The following is a 17447-nucleotide window of genomic DNA, read 5'->3' on the forward strand; positions in this document are numbered from 1 at the left end:
AATATCATGATATGATTTTGAATAATTAAATATGTTTTGACTTTCTAGATAATATGATATTTAATGAGATCTTGTCTTTCTAATTAATGAGATAAATATGTTAGGATTTTATTCTTGATAATGAGATATTATTGTGATTTGGTAAAACTCTTACTTTCTTTATGATATAGGTTTCTTTGTGGAGATAAAAGTCTACATCTATAAATAAGAGATCAAAGACATCATTGAAATTCTCTCTTCCTCGTTCAATAATTCATATCATACTTTCGCATGTCGTGTTCTTCAGAGAAAATTATTCTACAAAGACGTTGCTGTTGTGAAGAGTGCAGATACCGAGTGTTGCCTTGAATGTTGCCAACATCTGCAGACAACATCTGTGAAGAAGTTGGCTGAAGATCATTTTCGTGGATTCTCTTTTGGCATCACGTTTTGCTTTCTTGTTTTAGTTTTTATTATGGTTATTTGTTTTTAGAAAGCTTTATTTTCTCAAAGTGTTGAAGAAAATGATTTTCGTGAAAATCACTAGTGATAGGTTTTTTTTTAAACGATTTGGTTTTCTAGTGATTAATTTTTGCCATAAGGCACCGCACAAGTATTTATGCATATTTAATCTTGTCCATCTATTTATTTCAAGTCAATTTGTGTTATAAAAAGTTTTCGCTGCATGAAGATGTTGTCCGAGATGTTGTAACATCTGGCACAACATTTAATTCTGACAAGACACAAATTCACGATTTTACATCTTATTCTGATATTTTTATTACTTCTAGTATCTGTCGAAAAAAAAAATCCTAACAAGATTTACTATAAAAAATCAACAGTAAAAGTTACACATTGATTCATACGAGACAACTTTTTTTAGTTTCTCTGGTGAAAAAATCAGGCTATATGCCAGCAAAAAAATATATCAGCCAACGTTTTCTCCGCAAAAAAGTTCAAGTATTTGCTCAAGCTCATGTATCTGCGCCAAAGCACGTTCCCTTTCATCCTCGTCACCCGAATTCAAACTCTTCTTTTTCTTCGATATTTGCCTCTTGATACTCATTATCTGCAGTTGTTACACAATAAAATCTCGATTCAAAATACACTGATACAATCATACAAACATTGAGAAAACAAGCTACGCATATATTTCGAAAATAGAAATAAAGGAAAAGTAACCTTTCTGTGAGGCCATCGTGATAAGCCTTCCTTACGGCATATCTTCTTTATGGCAGATGCGCATATATTCATTTCCTTAGACGCCGCACTGATAGGAAGATGGAAATACTCTGCCAAATCCCTCAGTTTCAATTTCCCTGCCCTTTCCCTCTGCTCTACTAATTATGTTTTACCATCGTGAATAACATTAGACATATGATAAAGAATCAAATGCATGGATGAAGAATCGAAAACACGCACTTTCTTGGAAAATATTCTACTAACCTGTGCAGCAATGTAGTTCTTAGTTAATCTTACTCCGCTTTCCGCCTCTACTAGTTGGTTCAAACTGTCCTTTCGGTTCATATCCGTGCTTCCTGCATCCATAAGCAAGAATGCCAACATTTTTAGATCATCTCAGGAACAACGTCTCACGTGTTTCGTCCTTAATCTCCACAAAACAGACACGGATAATGTTTCATACCTTTGGAAAGGCCAGGATCTTGACTGCCATATCCATCAATTCCGATGCACAACGCCTCATAAAAGCTGGACAGAGGATCTTGCAATGCAATGTAACCTTCTCGTCTACGATCATCACAGTACTTGATCAAGAATTGCTTTACACAGCATATGCTTTTATTCCAGAAACTGACACCATATCAAGCATATGCTAGACTTAATACATAAAAAAATTCCGTATCCCCGATAAAGGGATCAGAATTCATACATAGTTTCAAATTGAAAAGCAAGGAATCTGCCTAAGCTTACTCAAACTTTTGGTACTCGTGATATTGAGAAGACATATCAGTGCTATATCTTTCTTCAATTGCGTGACTGATTATCCCCAGTCGTCCGTGAATTTCGAGTTTTAACGCATCAGTACCTACAAAAAAAGGAAACAAATAAACATGAAATGCTCTGCACATCTTTTGCTGCATACATGGAATGTGGATGCTCGATTCGTGCACATAATTAGGAAAACATCGCGTATAACAGAAGATTTGAAACGCAAAATCGAGTAAATGGGAAGCAAAGACGAAACTTGTTTAGCAATATACACACACCATTAATGTGGAAAATTTCTCGAAGCGTTTGACAACAGATACAACTGTGAGTTGAAGATGGAACCGGACAAATGGGAATTTGCATTGGGTTCATATGATCTGAATGTTCTTGAAAATAATTAGAATTCCCCGTATTTTCATCATGTCTATTTTCCTCCAAATAAAATTCCGAAAAATTAGTCTCGTAATATCCATTTTCAGGATCATTCGTCATGTTGTTGTTTAGGAATGAATCAAATAAAGGGTCGTCGTTATCTCCTTCAAACATAAGAAATTGTTCTGCTCTTGAAATGGCATCAAATGTCTCTTGATTGCCTGGAACGGTGATAGTTTTGTCTGCCATCAGCGAGTAATATTAACTCAGTTGCGGTAGTGTTTAGCGGCGGTGGGAATTGTGGCGACGCCTGGTTCGAACCAAGCGCCGCCGTGGGGATGTGTTCTGATGTTTTCATGTGTTAGATTCGCCGCAATAAATGAAAAGATGCGGAGGCGGTTAATGACCGTTGATGGGGAAAGCGGTTAATCTTTTAAATTTGCTTTTCCCATTAGTTAAATTAAATTATATTAAATTACTAAATTGTTGTATGTAATCCACTATTTTTTATTTTTATTTTTAAAAATAACCTTAAAACTCTGTAATTGCAAGGACAGGAGAAAAACTCAAGGCAGTAAACTTGGGATATTTATAGAACGTGATCAATCAGTTAAAATCCAGTTCGATTCAACTTCTTTCGATTTGTTGACCGATTTCTCCACATTTCATCTCAAACTTCATGTGAGACTTGGGTCGAAGAGGGCGAGGGGTGATCACCAGTATCACGAAGTTTCACGGATAATAAGCGGCTCCTGACAGGCTTCTAGGCGAAAGGAACATGAATGAATCAATCCTACACCGGAATGAGATAGATTCCAAAACTGTTCAAGTATGAGACTTTTCAGTTAAAAAGTATTTAAAAGATTTGATAAGTATTATTCTGACAGTTGCAAGTAATAATAAAGATAGAATGAGACTTAAATATGTACGATGGATCTGCATCTGATTTATTGCCACTAATAATCCTTCGCTTTCAGATCCCACAAACACATGCATAAAACATAAGAGATAGCGACCACTTATATTTATTGTTACTTAGCTTTATCTTTTTTGGAAACAATAATTTTAGCTTGACTTGAAGCAAGTACCCGTCTTTGGCCTCAAATTGCTGTTGGAATAGTTAGTGATATGCCATATAACAAAAGGAAAGATGAATTTAAGAGGTTTAAAAAGACATATCAGCCAAAAAAATTAAATACAAATATCTTTGTTGATACGATTATCTAATTTCCTTTTCTTCCTTATTCTCAAAGCAATTAAAATTCTTTATCTAACTTGTTTTGGGAGAAAAACAGTGTCTTGTGAGACGGTCTCACAAATCTTTATATATGAAACGGGTCAACCCTACCGATATTTACAATATAAAGTAATACTCTTAGCATAAAAAGTAATATTTTTACCGTATCACACAAATTTTTACTTGGGGAGAAATAATATATATTTTTAAAAAATCCTAGTAGAAATTTTTAGTAAATATGGCAGCGACCCTTGTCCTGAGAACAAACTCGACTATATACAGTTTGTTTTGATCTGAGTATAACATATATTTAATAAGTAATACATGATCCGAATATATATAAAAGGCATCTCCTTCGGATTAAAAAAAAAGTTTAAAATTCAAAAAATATCTTTGGAAATATCACAAATGTTTGTTCTTATTATCATATTTATTTATTTTCAACTAAAATATCGAATTGGATTATTGGATAATAATACAAACAAAATGTTATAATGTCTAGCTACCAAAGGGCAAATCACGTGAGCCTGGCAGCGTCTAAGGAGGCAACTACATGCCAAACCATGAAATCTATATTGCCCGATGTATGTGTGGTAGGGGGCGACGATACTTAATGCCATTACTTGCCATTTGCCAATGCTCCGACATTTCACTTTCCAAATTTTCTGATTCAGTCAGTTATTCTCCAAATATACTAAATAGTTATACGCATTTTATGAAAATAGTTCTTCCTAGTTATATACATAAAATAGTAACTTTCATGAGTAGAGTAATTTTTTGTGGAATTGACGATTTTTTGGGGCGAACACAGAAAATCAGAGGTTTGAGTATTAAATCTGAGTATTATATAAAAGAGGTTGTTATTTATACTCTATCAAAAATTTTTTTTATATAAAATAAATTAACCCGTCGCACCGATCATCGAAGGGAGGCTGGACATTGCGAGGTGAGTAGCTCATCTGGGACGGATACCTCCTAAAGAGTAACGGAGCTTCAATCATGAAGTTACCGTGACTATACCTACACAATAAGAATTGTACATGAAACTTGAGAATATTTTAATTTGATTTCCGAGCGTTTTCAAAAAGTTATTGGTACAAATTTGTCCGGAACAATTAAAACATACATGTGATAGAGTAATGTGGCTTTTTTTTTACATATTTTTGTCATCTTTTTCTTTTTTTCCTTAAAGAATGTTAGCTTGCAAATTATTAACTTGTCAAACAATGGTATTTATATTTATTATCACGACAAGAAATTCATGATCTCGGGGATACCAAATCCAATTCCAAATCTTATATCTGACTGGAAATTCAATTTACTCTTTTTTTTTAATCCGAAACAATAAATGTCAAACCGGCATATCTCCTAAATTTAGCATTTCACATCTGATATCATAAATTTTTTGACCATGTGTTCGAGTTAGTGTACAATATAATTCATTTGGATTAAATTATATCAACATTTCTTATAAAAATTCAAATAAATTAGATAAATGTGTTCGAGTTTTTTTATACTGATTTTTCAAATCGAAAGATTTATTAGCCGACTAATTTTTTTTTTTTTTTTAGACTCTTCACATGCAAAAGTGCAATAGCCTTAATAATACGTGTGACTTTATTAAATATATATACACGGAATATGAAAGATGTCTCGCCTACTTCGAACTATTTTCTTCACTTTTCTCACTGTCTTTGATAGGCATAGCAACTCTTCTCCCTTTCCTCTCCTGTAACGTATTCCCTTTTCTTTCCGACACTTTCAAGCAAAATAAGGCAAAATCCATATGATGAATCGCAGAGAAAAATCAATCAGAGAGGAGAGTAACAAATCAAGAAGAAATCCAAATAACGAGCCATCGTTTTCCTCCATCCTTCTGGATGAAATCTTGCGTTCTACTGATACAAATGCTGAGAAAACAGGGGGTTTGAAGTTTTTCACAGAAATACCAGTGAACAGGCAGCTAAATTTCAGTGCCCGTACTGATCAAAGAAGCCACAGCAGAGAACATGAAGAAGTGGGAAGTTTCGGAAGGACCTATTTGGTTGAAAAATGGAGAAAAGAAGAACAATACAATGGGAAAATTTCAGCAGGAAAAAAGCATCCATATACGCCAAGGTTTGAGAAAAAATCATCTCGAGACAATGATTTGTTGTTTTTTAGTTCGACTTCATGTTCTTCAGACAGCTCTGGAGCACTGTCTGCTGCAGACCCCGATCTCTTTGTTTCCACGAAAAACACACGAGTTCCTTATTCTTCATCGGTTGCTAAACCGCCTAAACATGTCAAAATCTGCGCAAAAAGCAAGCAAGAAGAGAGGCTTTCATATAATGATCAGAAAAACAAAAAGGAAGTCCAGAACTTGATCAAACCCAAATCGACAGCTTCAAAGATTTATACAAATTTCATGACTATGAAACAGCCTGTTTCACCAGGGGGTAAGCTCACGAGCTTCATCAATTCTCTTTTCAACAATACAAACAGAAAGGAGTCGAGAACAAATGAAGGGTTTCGGTTTCAAGATTCTAAAAAGTCCTCTAACGCATCATACTCAACTCGTTCATCAGCTTCTTCGTTTTCTAGATCGTCGAGTGTAGTCGAGAACTCGCCAAAATCTATAGAGAAAACGAGAAATGGGATTCAAAGAAGAGTTGGATTTGATCCAGCTAGCGTGATTCTTGATGAAGATTTGCGACTCTGTGGACATAAGAACTCGGCCAATGAAAATTTTGGAAGGTCTCCGTTGGAAAAAAATGGGGCACACAATGATCTAAAGGGCTATCAAAATCAAAGAAAAGTGGATTTCCCTATGTTTGGAAAACATTGGGAAGAAGATGATAAAAATGATAATTACGACGGAATTAGTGATTCGAGTTCGGATTTATTCGAGCTCGATCACTTGTCAATGTACACTAATAATAGATTTTGTGGTGGTGTACGAAATGACTTATTTTGATGAGATTAATGCTTTCTTTCTATCTTCTTTTTTGCAAGTTCCATTAATGTATTAGTAGGAAAAAAATATCTGCAAATTAGTGGGGAAACCAGAAATACTAGGCTTTGTTGTTTTTGGTGTTTCTATAGGTTTATGTCTGAATTGTTTTGTGTTTATCAAAACACTAATATTTACTATTATGATCAAGACAAAAACTTGTGTAAGACGATCTCTTATTTGGGTTATCCATGAAAAAGTATTACTTTTTATGCTAAAAATATTACTTTTTATTGTGAATATGGGTAGGGTTGACCCGTCTCATATTAAAATCCGTGAGACAGTCTCACATGAGACCTACTCTATGATCAAATCGTGTATATTTTTTTGCAGATTATTTGTTTTTTTTTTTTATAAGATATTGGATACTGATGCCGCTAAAAACATATATTATCCGATCCGTGGCCGAAGTTATTCTTTCAAAACACCATAGTACCGAATAGCAAAAATGAGAGCATTCACTTGTTCTTCTTTCAAAACACCATACCGTTGAATAGAAAAAATGAGAGTATCGGAGTGTCTATGTCGGACATCTCGACATCTCTCACTTTATTTTATGACGTAGGTAATGAACTCATAGAATTCAGAATTGCTTAGCCGAGCACCCGGCTATCTGAATCGTGTAGGATCTTTTTTAAGCTGCATTAGATACTGATAGATTTTAAAATATATAGTTATATTGAGTGTTAGCTTAAATTTCTTAAGTTGTAGGTATGTCAGGAGCTAAACGCATCAACTTGAGTTGAAAGACTAAAAAAACTAATTTTTATGAATCAAACGACCGTAGATACGACATTTAATGTTCTAATATCTTAAACAAATATAACACCAAGAACCAAGAAGACTAAGGAAAAACTATTGGAAATTAAAGAGTTTGCAAGAGTTTGTCAATGTACGTGTTGTGTTTTATTCTTTATGCCGAGTTGCTCTTTGTTCAATGCTTGGAGTTTCTCTCCCCTTCTGCCACGATCATGGGCCACGTTCTTCTCTGAAACTGATTGCCCGTTGTTTCTTTTATTTGAATTACTTGAGCGCATTATGGGCTTTTCCCGATTATCTTCCAGACATTCATTTATCGTGGATTTGGGCTCAACCAGTTTGGGCCCGATTTAAAATTGACTCCAACAATGAGGTTAGAATATAATGAAATAGTAGATTATTTTCTTGGAGGGATAAAACGTTAAATTTTGTAGGCCTAAGAAAATAAAAGAACGAAGCCCATCGTTGGAGTTAGAGTTTAGGCCCATTTGATTTTATATGCGTACAAAACCGTTGTTACCGTGAAGAATTTGAATAAAGGTTAGGAGGGAAGAGATGATAAACCCGATCAACTCCAATCAACACAACTACTACAAAAATCTCTTCGCAATGTTTATAAAATTTCAACATCTTTTTTCATTTTCAAATTCGTGTTTTTTATGTTTCAATGGGAATTTTTTTTTTTTATAAATTTTTATTTGTAGTAATTGGAGGACCGAGCGCTTGCCGTTTTACCAAAAGTCGCTTTACCAAAAGGTATAGCTGGCGGTAATGGTGCAACTCAAATCTTTTAAACCGCACAGCAGCTCAAACACCACGGTTCGATCGCTCTACCAAATAGGAACAATTATTGCACCCAACAGTAATCATATTTTCATGATTTGTTTTTCTCATTTCTAGTTTTGTAAATATAATCAATATAGCTTGAAATGACAACATTAATTTTATGTCGTTTGCAATTTGATTGATGTATAAATCGGAAATTCTTCCTCTGAACTTAAATAAATAATTGTTCCGACAGAACCTTTTCTTCTACCATACATAATATTAGAATTAGAAGTCATATTTTCATATTTTGTCATTTTTTAAAAATATGTAAACAAACAACGCAGCCAATTCGCATTCCGTTTTGTTGTCTGTTGGTGGTTGGATATAATTACTTTCAAAGGAATGGTATTTAATTCGATTGTTTTATAAAAACAATTCCCATAACTTACACGTTTGTTTCTTACTATTAATTTACAATAAATTTCGTGTTCACAAAACCTCTTTGGTAAATTTTCTAACACAGGTCTCTCATTCGTTTTGACTTATGAAAAATCATTATTTTTTATATTAAAAATATTACTTTTTATTATAAATATGAAATAAATAGACTCACATATATACATTCATGAGACTATATCACATAAAATCTAATTATTTCTCTTTGGCTCGAACATAACGATGCAATGCTCAGCAATAAATAATTATTTACAATTTATAATATATTGCAATGAATCATTTATTTTCTTTTTAACAATTAATGGGAAGTATTAGTAAAATTATTTTCGGCTTCTTTCGGGCTCAATGTAAACGCAAGCAACATATTCTCGCTGGTTACATATTAAAGTAGCTTGTTATGAAATTTGATTTAAATAAAATTTATATTTAAGAAAAGATTTATATCTATCAAATTAAAATGTTCTTTATAATTTTATATTTATTATTAAGTTATCGGAATGGAATCAACATAAAACTATAGTTGTTTAATTTTATAAAAAAAAAAAAGTACTTTTTATTAATAATCAAAATCTTCATTTACTCTTTTAAGTGTGTCAATCGAGTCGAATATTAGTAAAAAATTAAATCTTGAATTCGGCTCGAATAAAGTATATTCGAGTTCGAACTTGATTCGAAGTTCGAAAGTTTTTAATTTTTTGGCTCGAATTCAGCTAAGGAAGTTTGAATTCGAGTTCAAGCTCAACTCGAAATCTTCTCGAGAAACAAGTGAGCTCTTTCTTTGCAAAATTGTGCTCAATTTCATATGTGGAAATTCCGAACCCTCGCGGGATCGCGACCCTTTGTCCCGGCCATTGTAGATCCTGGTTTTCGTACTTTGGTGGGTCGAAAGGATCAAACCTATTCGCGAGCTATTTGAACTATTGTTCAGATAGTAAGGTTCGACAATGAAGGTTCGAAAGTTCGAAATATAATTATATATTTAATATATAATTATATTATATATTAATAAGTATCAAAACTCGTGAGCTGCTGGCGAATTATCGAACAAAATAATTTTGACTCGCATTCGGCTCCGAAAAAGTTCGAACATGTTTTTAGTAGATGAAATATTAATTAATTGAATATGAAAGGTTGCTGCCAAATTTGAACAATTGGATGGTGATAAACGGGCAACAAAGAAATTCAAATTTATTTATTGGATGATGTAGCCATTTACTTGAACTAAAGATTACTAATTTAGTATGTTTTTATGAATATATATATGTGAGATGAATCGTTTCGACTTATATCTGTAGTGAAAAATATTAACACATAAATTAATATTTTTCACTACATATCAAAAATTAATATTTTTTATAAGTTAGTACGAGTTTTTGTGTAAGTGAATATTGTGAGATATTTAGACATTCATATGGTCGGGGCAGAAGAGAAGTGTAAATTACCCGTTATTTTTTTCTACTCGAGTTCGAGGCACTCGATTTCTTGAAGGTAATCATTGATCTTGGAATTTATTTGTTCCAAGACAAGAAATAAATATATCCCATTTCTTTTATGGAATTTATTCCATATTGTTAAGCGTCGTTAATAATCTTATTATGACGCTGATATATACACACAAAATCTCAAATTTGCGAAATTTAATTTTCAATTTCTTCATAATATATTGATATACATAAGATAAATCCGAAATATCTAAAAATACTCATGAAAAATATTATTTTTATATTACAAATATTGCTATTTATGATAATTATGAATTAAATTAACTTGTCTCATTTAACTAGTGAGAAAGATAATTATTTAAATGTTAAAATATTATATTTATATTAATCAATAAGATAAATCAAAAAATTCCTTATTTCTTTTATTTATTTATTTTTTTAATAATTAAAAAGGCTCCAATTATTTTGACAGCAACTTTGGCTAATGATCTTTGTATTAAATGATTATTAAAGTTGGTTTCCTTTAATGTTCCTCTAGACATTGGTACATTACAATGAAATGCGAACGCCTTTCCATGTTCAAACTTGTCCATAGCTACTTTTTCAATTAATTTAGTATTTTTTTTTTTACAAAAAAATTTACCCTTGTCACCTTCTCCTCTCTGCTGCCGCCTTGTCCAGCTGAAGCCGTATTTTCTCATGCTCTTCACTGCTAAAAGAAAATACTGATTGTTTTGTTGAGATAAACTTAGCGGACTTGTGTGTTGTTACCCGTTGCTGGATCTGTCTCAGGTTTAATTCCTCAGGTGACTCGTCACTTTCTCTGGTAATGAAGCGGACCTTTTTCTCGTCTCTTGACAGAAAGGAAAGAGAGAGGGGAAAAAACCACCTTTGTTGTTTATGATGCAGATGGGATATGGTGTTATATTCTTATTTTATGTGTCAAATTGTTTCGAGAATGTTGTGTTCTTAAAAGGGAGTTTTACTTTCGGGAAAGTTTGAGCTTTTGTATTCATAGTTATATGTCCAGTTGTTTCAAGAATATCGTGTTCTTAAAAGGGAGTTTGACTTTCGGGAATGTTTGAACCTTTTCACTCTTTTCGGATTTATTTCGTGCCTATAACTCAGTAAGTTAGCAGGATATTCGTTTGGCAGGTTTTCATATTGCAATGGATGCGAGTGGTAAAGTTTCGAAAACCAGTGGAGAGATAAGCATGGTGGAGGGCCAGAAAAAAGAGAATGACTTGATCATTAACATCCCTGCAGATGAAGAGGATTCAAAATTTTCGATTCCCGATTCTTCGACGGATCAAAAGTTTAAAATTTCAGCTGATTCACCTCATAGATTATCAAATGATTCAGCTTTGAGTGCTCGAAAGTCGGTCACATTAAGTTTCCCGTCTCCTGAAATTGTAAGGTTCGGTCCAAGCCCTAATAAGCCTCCCAAAATCCCACAAAGTGGGACTCTTACTCGTCGGATTTCCCTTTCAAGGCCGGTTTACTCAAAACCCAAATCTAGATTTGGTGAACAATCTGTGCCAATCGACAATAAAATTTTCGAAGAAGATGAACCATTAGTGGATTCACGGGTGATGTCTAGTCGGGGTTCGCCAAACACTAAAGTGGACGTTAACAATTTAAGCTCTAGGACTGTGCCGATGACACCAAAGACACCATTGATGGCGTCCCCAGGAGGCTTTGAAGGAGTTGACAAGGATGAAGAAATATACAAGAAAGTAAGCAGCAGGAAGAAGCTAAAGTATAGGAAAGTGAAAACCAAGGTTCTGGTCGAGTGGTTCCTGTTTCTCTGTATTCTGGGGTGTTTAATTGCTAGCTTGATCGTGGATAAATTGCAACAGTGTATGGTTTGGGGTTTGCAAATTTGGAAGTGGTGTGTTCTTGTTTTGGTGACCTTCAGTGGTATGTTGGTCACTAAATTGTTGATGCATTTTGTCGTTTTGTTGATCGAGTTAAACTTTTTGCTGAAGAAGAAGGTGTTATATTTTGTTTACGGTCTAAAGAAGAGCGTTCAGTTCTGTGTTTGGCTCAGTGTTGTGCTCCTCACTTGGGTTTTTCTATTCCAAGAAGGGGCGGAGAGATCCCATAAAATCACCCGTATATTGGACTTCATCACTTGGACCATGACTTCGCTACTGATAGGGTCATTCATGTGGCTTCTTAAGACTTTGTTGCTGAAGATTTTGGCATCTTCATTCCACGTGAACACATTCTTTGACAGGATTCAAGAATCAATGTTTCATCAGTACATTTTATTCACGCTATCTGGGCCACCAGTTATGGAGTCGGAAGCAATGTTGGGTCGAACAAACAGTAATGTAACTCAATTCAGTTTTCGGGTTTCGAAGAAGGGGAAGGATGGAAAAGAAAAGAAAGAAAAAGAGAAAGAAGTAATTGATATGAGTAAACTCCATCAGATGAAACAAGAAAAGGTCTCGGCATGGACCGTAAAAATGTTGGTCGATATGATATCTAATTCAGGGCTGACCACTCTTTCAAATGTAATCGACGAGAGTGCTTATGGAGGTAATGAACAGACAGATAAGGAGATAACCAATGAGGAGGAGGCAATTGCTGCTGCCTATTACATTTTCTTGAATGTAGCTCCACCTGGATCCAAGTGAGCAAATCTATCTTTTGAAATTAAAGAAAATGGTTTGAAGAATCGATGTCTATTTCGTGACATTTTTTCAGTATTGTTTTACGTTTTAAATGATCAGGTACATAGATGAACTGGATCTTGGGAGATTCATGATTAAAGAAGAGGTCGATGTTGTATTTCCAATGATTGATGTGGCTGAGACTGGGAAAATCGACAGAAAAGTTTTAACTGAATGGGTGGTAAGTCTGGCCTTTTCTCAGCTCCGCTGAATTTGTGATAATGAGTTTTTAGCCTCATCTCGTAGAATTATTGGAAGAACTTTCTTTGTGAAAAGTACAATTCATTATTTGTGAAGCAATTGTCAGTAGTTATATGATGGTTTAATCTCTTGAAAATTGAAAACTTCTTTCAATACTCACATTTATGGTCGCGCAGGTGAAGGTTTATAAAGGCCGCAAAGCTCTAGCTCATGCTTTAAACGACACGAAAACCGCTGTAAAGCAATTGAACAAAATTGTTACGGGGATTCTTATTATCATTATGATAGTAGTATGGCTTCTCTTGGTGGGAATAGCAACAACCAAAGTGCTCGTTTTTCTCTCATCGCAGCTTGTTCTTGCAGCCTTCATGTTTGGAAACACTTGCAAGACCATTTTCGAAGCTATTATTTTTGTATTTGTGATGCATCCTTTTGATGTAGGCGACCGATGTGTCATAGATGGCGTTCAGGTAACTTTCCCGAGTTGGTCAAATCATTTTTTTGTTCTAGTATTATCTCTAATTGATTTTTTTTTTAATTTTTTCCTTGAAATTGTCTGCAGATGATTGTAGAAGAGATGAATATCTTGACAACCGTATTTCTTAAATTTGATAAAGAAAAGATATTCTATCCGAACTCTGTCTTGGCTACCAAACCAATTAGTAATTTCTACAGAAGCCCTGATATGGGCGATCAACTCGATTTCTCCATTGATTTCAAGACGCCCGTTGAGAAGATAGGCGCATTGAAAGATAAAATGAAATGGTGACCATCCTATATCCTCTTGTAATGTTTCAGTGGCGTTAAAATTATTTGTGTTTTTACTGTCGTATCATGAATGACTGACTAGGTACATTGAGAAAAATCCCCAGCTTTGGCATCCTAACCACAGTGTGATAGTGAAGGAGATCGAGGACGTGAATAAGTTAAAGATGGCTCTGATATTTAATCATACAATGAACTTTCAAGATTTTGGCGAGAAGAACAAACGGAAAAGCGAAATTGTCTTGGAGATGAAGAGAATCTTCGAAGAGCTGTCTATCGGATACTATCTTCTTCCCCAAGAAGTTCATCTTATCGAGTCAAAAAATAGCAACTAGACCAGAAATGAGCCAATGATCTTGGATGCGTTGTTTACAAGTTCACATTACCAATCTTTGTCATCTGAAGTTGATATTTATCTTTGTCATCTCTCTCTCAAGGGAAAGTTGAAAATATCACAACTCATGTTGGATTTAAGAGAGTTTGGTTAAATCAAACCAGTTCTTCGGGGGTTGTATAAGTTGTTTTTTCTTTGAAAAGAACATTAATGTTATATGCGGAATGGTTGGATACTATGCCTGTAAAAGTACTAGTATTTGATTCCTTCAGTTGCTTTGAAAATTACAAGAGTTCAAGATTTCGGTTTGATTCGATTATCAAGAGAGTGTTTGCAACCTTAAAAAAATGTGTTCAAGATTTTCTTTTATATGGTTGCAAGCACTCTCTAACTAAATTGAAAAAATAATAACAATAATTTCATAGCATGCAATTTAAGAGGCTTGACGGAGGGATTTAATGTCTCAAGATTTTTCAGTATTGCATAAAAACCAAATAAAAAAGCGCTTATCAGCTTAAATTTACCAAGGCCGTTTGCCTCTAGCAATTACAGCATCGTACTATTTCATATCATTGCTTCTTCTGTACACCAGAAGTTCCTCCCTCCCCTAGCTTCGCTTTAAATCCGGTAAGCGACGCCTTGGCCATGAATAAACCGAGCGTTATCCTCTGTGTAGACATGACTCTCGTTCTTCAACCTGCATTGGTTAAAAATAGTCCCTGAGTCATGCCAGTCTTAGCAGTATAAATTGGATGCTCAAGGAAAATATCAGAGACGTCTGCTGCTTACGTTTTGGCGACTGTCTTGTTCAGAATAGTCGAGGCAACAAACGAAGCACCATTTAAGTACAACAGTTCTCCATCAATTCTTTCTGCTATCTTCTTGTCCATCTTCTTGGCTTCAATGCCGAGCGGTTGATCAGAGGCCTAAATATAGCCCGAAACACGTCAATCTTCAATCAAATACGTCGTATAATTATAAATAAAGCAGGCATTTAGGTGTACTTACAATGACCCATCCCCATGTATCAGCAAATGATGGAACATGAGCGGTGTATGCGCGAACATCTGCACGAACACCAATGGATAGAGTCATGTATATGATTTACATTTACTATTGAAATGATTTTCCTGTACTTGAATGGCCTTAAAAAGGAAAGGATTCAAAATATTGAGACTTACGCTTGAAAACCTGTTTTATTGTGTTGTATATTGATGAGAAGACTTCCTTATGAGTGAAAACCCCTGCCGGCCCAGCCTATACACACAATATATCAGAGATGGTGAATTTGAATCAAAAGCGCAGGCACATTCTTGCTTGGCCTAAATATTCAAGGTATTTGCTACACTAGGTGTTTTCTAAATCGTCGAAGAACCAATATGCACCCAATATTGAGCCATTAAATCCTTGAGACAAGGCCAATTTTACTTCTCTAATACATGTTAATCAAGAAACCATCCAAGATTTTGAAATATACACGGGTATGCCAACTCAGTACTGCTAGTTGAAAATGTCCAACCAAATACAGTAAAGACCAACCTGAGTCACGAAGATGCCATTGCCATTGAGCTTAGGCTTCAAAATATTTTGGTAGAAGGATTTTGTGTACAGCTGGTAGCAAGGCCCTCCTTCAACAGGATCAGCTAAATCTCCCACGATGATGTCAAACTTTTCCTCCCTTTTCTCCAATTCAGCTCTGAACAAAATCAGCAATAATTTAGTCCAAAATTTTAAACAAATAATTTCCCATGTCAAAAACCTCGAAAACAATTTACGGCAAAGATCTGGTAATCCTTACTTGGCATCATTTATCACTAAGTTGAGCTTACTATTCCGAAAGGCCTCATGATTTGCACTGAGATGCTTCCTGCAGAAGTCAACAACTTCCTGCAAGTGGGGTACACATTTGACCATTTGATCTAATATTATATTATACGATTAATCGAAAGTCAGGAGACAAAATGAATAGAAAAAGTGTTTTTGTGCCCCCTTGATACCAATCAAAGTAGGAGACAAAAGGGCACAAATATGACCCAAAAAATATTCAAGAAATCGTTAATTGGTATCTTATCCAAGTATCTACTTTAAGAAAATGGTGCTACCACACCTGTTCGTCATCATGAATGTGCATGCCCCTTCCTATTGAACTCATTGCAAATAGTCAAATACATTGTACCACTTCAATTTAGCCCAGTAAACAATCATTTTATCTTTTTAACACTCGGGAAAATTATATTTTTAATATTATATATTTGTCTTTTTGCAATTTTGGTTCTGTATGTTGTCAGATTTCAATATTTGTCTATTATCTCTGTTTCATCGACAGTTTGTCATTTTTGCGATGTGATGTTGATATAAGTGTATAGTGCCACCACGTCAGCCATCCTTATTAAAAATGACTAAGATTGTCAAAAATCAAGATTAAGATAATTGATATATTACCAAAAAATAAACAATTCTCCCTAAAATAAATGACAAAAAATTAATTGGAGTGAAAGTACCTTATCGATATCACACATGACTACTTTGTCAATGGATCTGTGCTTGAGTGCTTCCCTTGCGGCAGATCCTTCGCCACCTCCCATTATAAACACCGTCTTCGGGCTACAATCAAACATATCATCGAGTAAATCTACACATATTATATATATATATATATATATAACAAACATATCATCGAGTAAATTCACGCGCGCGCACTCACACAGAGATATATATATATTCAACGATAACCAATTTTTTTTTTACGAAATATGAAACGTGGGACTAATTGACTAGAAGCTCACTTGGGGTGACACAAGAGGGCAGGATGAATCAAGCATTCATGGTAAATAAATTCATCAACTTCTGCACTCTGCATTTTCCCATCGATCACCAAGACCTGCATGCAATCAAATCAAATAAAATATTTAAATTTACACGTCAAAATAATTCATTACAAAAATTTCTGATACCAACTGAAACATACACACAAGAAAGTCAAATTATTACATAATGGTATCTGTTGTGTCACCACTTGACTACGTACCTTTCCGAACCGTTTGGTGTCCAAAAGAGCTATATCTTGGTACTCACTTGTTCCTTTGTGCAACACTCTGCAGAGGAAATGGAGGATAAAATTAATTTGCTTGCCTAAAACTGTAAAATTCGAATGAATTTACATCGGATTGATTATCACGTAGGTACCGATTTAAAGCGAACGACCACTTAAGATCGACGTCGATTTCTTCTTCGAACCAAGAATCATCTTCAATCTCATGATTTTGCTCCATTATCAAGTCGGTGGTTTTGAAGTATTCGATACTTGGGTAACCAAAGAACTCTACAGCTTCACCCATTTCTCAAATCTGTAGCTTGTATTTATAAAACTTTGGTTGGAAAAAAACAGAACAAAGCACCGAAACAAAGGAATTAGGAGGAGAAGGCCTGAAAATCCAAGTGTAAATTTGCGTGTCATTTATAGTTGTAGTTACTCAAGTGGAAGCCTGCCCATATTCCAATATTTATATATATA

At 34.5% G+C, this 17447-nt stretch overlaps 4 protein-coding genes across 9 annotated transcripts; 2 read left to right on the forward strand and 2 right to left on the reverse strand.

Moving 5' to 3' along the window:
• Positions 1-829: 829 nt before the first annotated feature.
• Positions 830-2620, reverse strand: LOC140968846 (uncharacterized). Its single transcript, XM_073429975.1, has 6 exons — positions 2208-2620; positions 1912-2026; positions 1625-1791; positions 1426-1517; positions 1162-1311; positions 830-1048 (listed from the first exon to the last, which is right to left on the reverse strand). The coding sequence occupies exons 1-6, from the start codon at positions 2548-2550 to the stop codon at positions 908-910; spliced, it is 1008 nt and encodes a 335-aa protein (XP_073286076.1). The 5' UTR covers positions 2551-2620; the 3' UTR covers positions 830-907.
• Positions 2621-5158: 2538 nt separating this feature from the next.
• On the forward strand, positions 5159-6627 carry LOC140968848 (protein BIG GRAIN 1-like A). The gene has a single exon (XM_073429983.1). It carries the CDS (start codon positions 5325-5327, stop codon positions 6492-6494), a length of 1170 nt encoding a protein of 389 aa, XP_073286084.1. The 5' UTR covers positions 5159-5324; the 3' UTR covers positions 6495-6627.
• A 3861-nt stretch (positions 6628-10488) lies between these two features.
• On the forward strand, positions 10489-14088 carry LOC140968847 (mechanosensitive ion channel protein 10-like). Of its 6 annotated transcripts, none has more exons than XM_073429982.1 (6): positions 10489-10747; positions 11111-12593; positions 12694-12814; positions 13011-13304; positions 13397-13599; positions 13685-14088. In XM_073429982.1, exons 2-6 carry the CDS (start codon positions 11125-11127, stop codon positions 13932-13934), a joined length of 2337 nt encoding a protein of 778 aa, XP_073286083.1. In that variant the 5' UTR covers positions 10489-10747; positions 11111-11124; the 3' UTR covers positions 13935-14088. The 6 variants fall into 6 exon arrangements, with proteins under 6 accessions (XP_073286083.1, XP_073286079.1, XP_073286081.1 ...); XM_073429978.1 differs by having other exon boundaries at positions 10490-10781; positions 11095-12593; XM_073429980.1 differs by having other exon boundaries at positions 10490-10761.
• A 241-nt stretch (positions 14089-14329) lies between these two features.
• LOC140968849 (thermospermine synthase ACAULIS5) lies at positions 14330-17398 on the reverse strand. Its single transcript, XM_073429984.1, has 10 exons — positions 17120-17398; positions 16962-17028; positions 16720-16814; positions 16435-16537; positions 15732-15820; positions 15473-15629; positions 15115-15190; positions 14942-15000; positions 14723-14859; positions 14330-14630 (listed from the first exon to the last, which is right to left on the reverse strand). The coding sequence occupies exons 1-10, from the start codon at positions 17269-17271 to the stop codon at positions 14552-14554; spliced, it is 1014 nt and encodes a 337-aa protein (XP_073286085.1). The 5' UTR covers positions 17272-17398; the 3' UTR covers positions 14330-14551.
• Positions 17399-17447: the final 49 nt, after the last annotated feature.

Source organism: Primulina huaijiensis, unplaced genomic scaffold (assembly GCF_012295235.1).
Source record: "Primulina huaijiensis isolate GDHJ02 unplaced genomic scaffold, ASM1229523v2 scaffold38119, whole genome shotgun sequence".
NCBI lineage: Eukaryota > Viridiplantae > Streptophyta > Magnoliopsida > Lamiales > Gesneriaceae > Primulina > Primulina huaijiensis.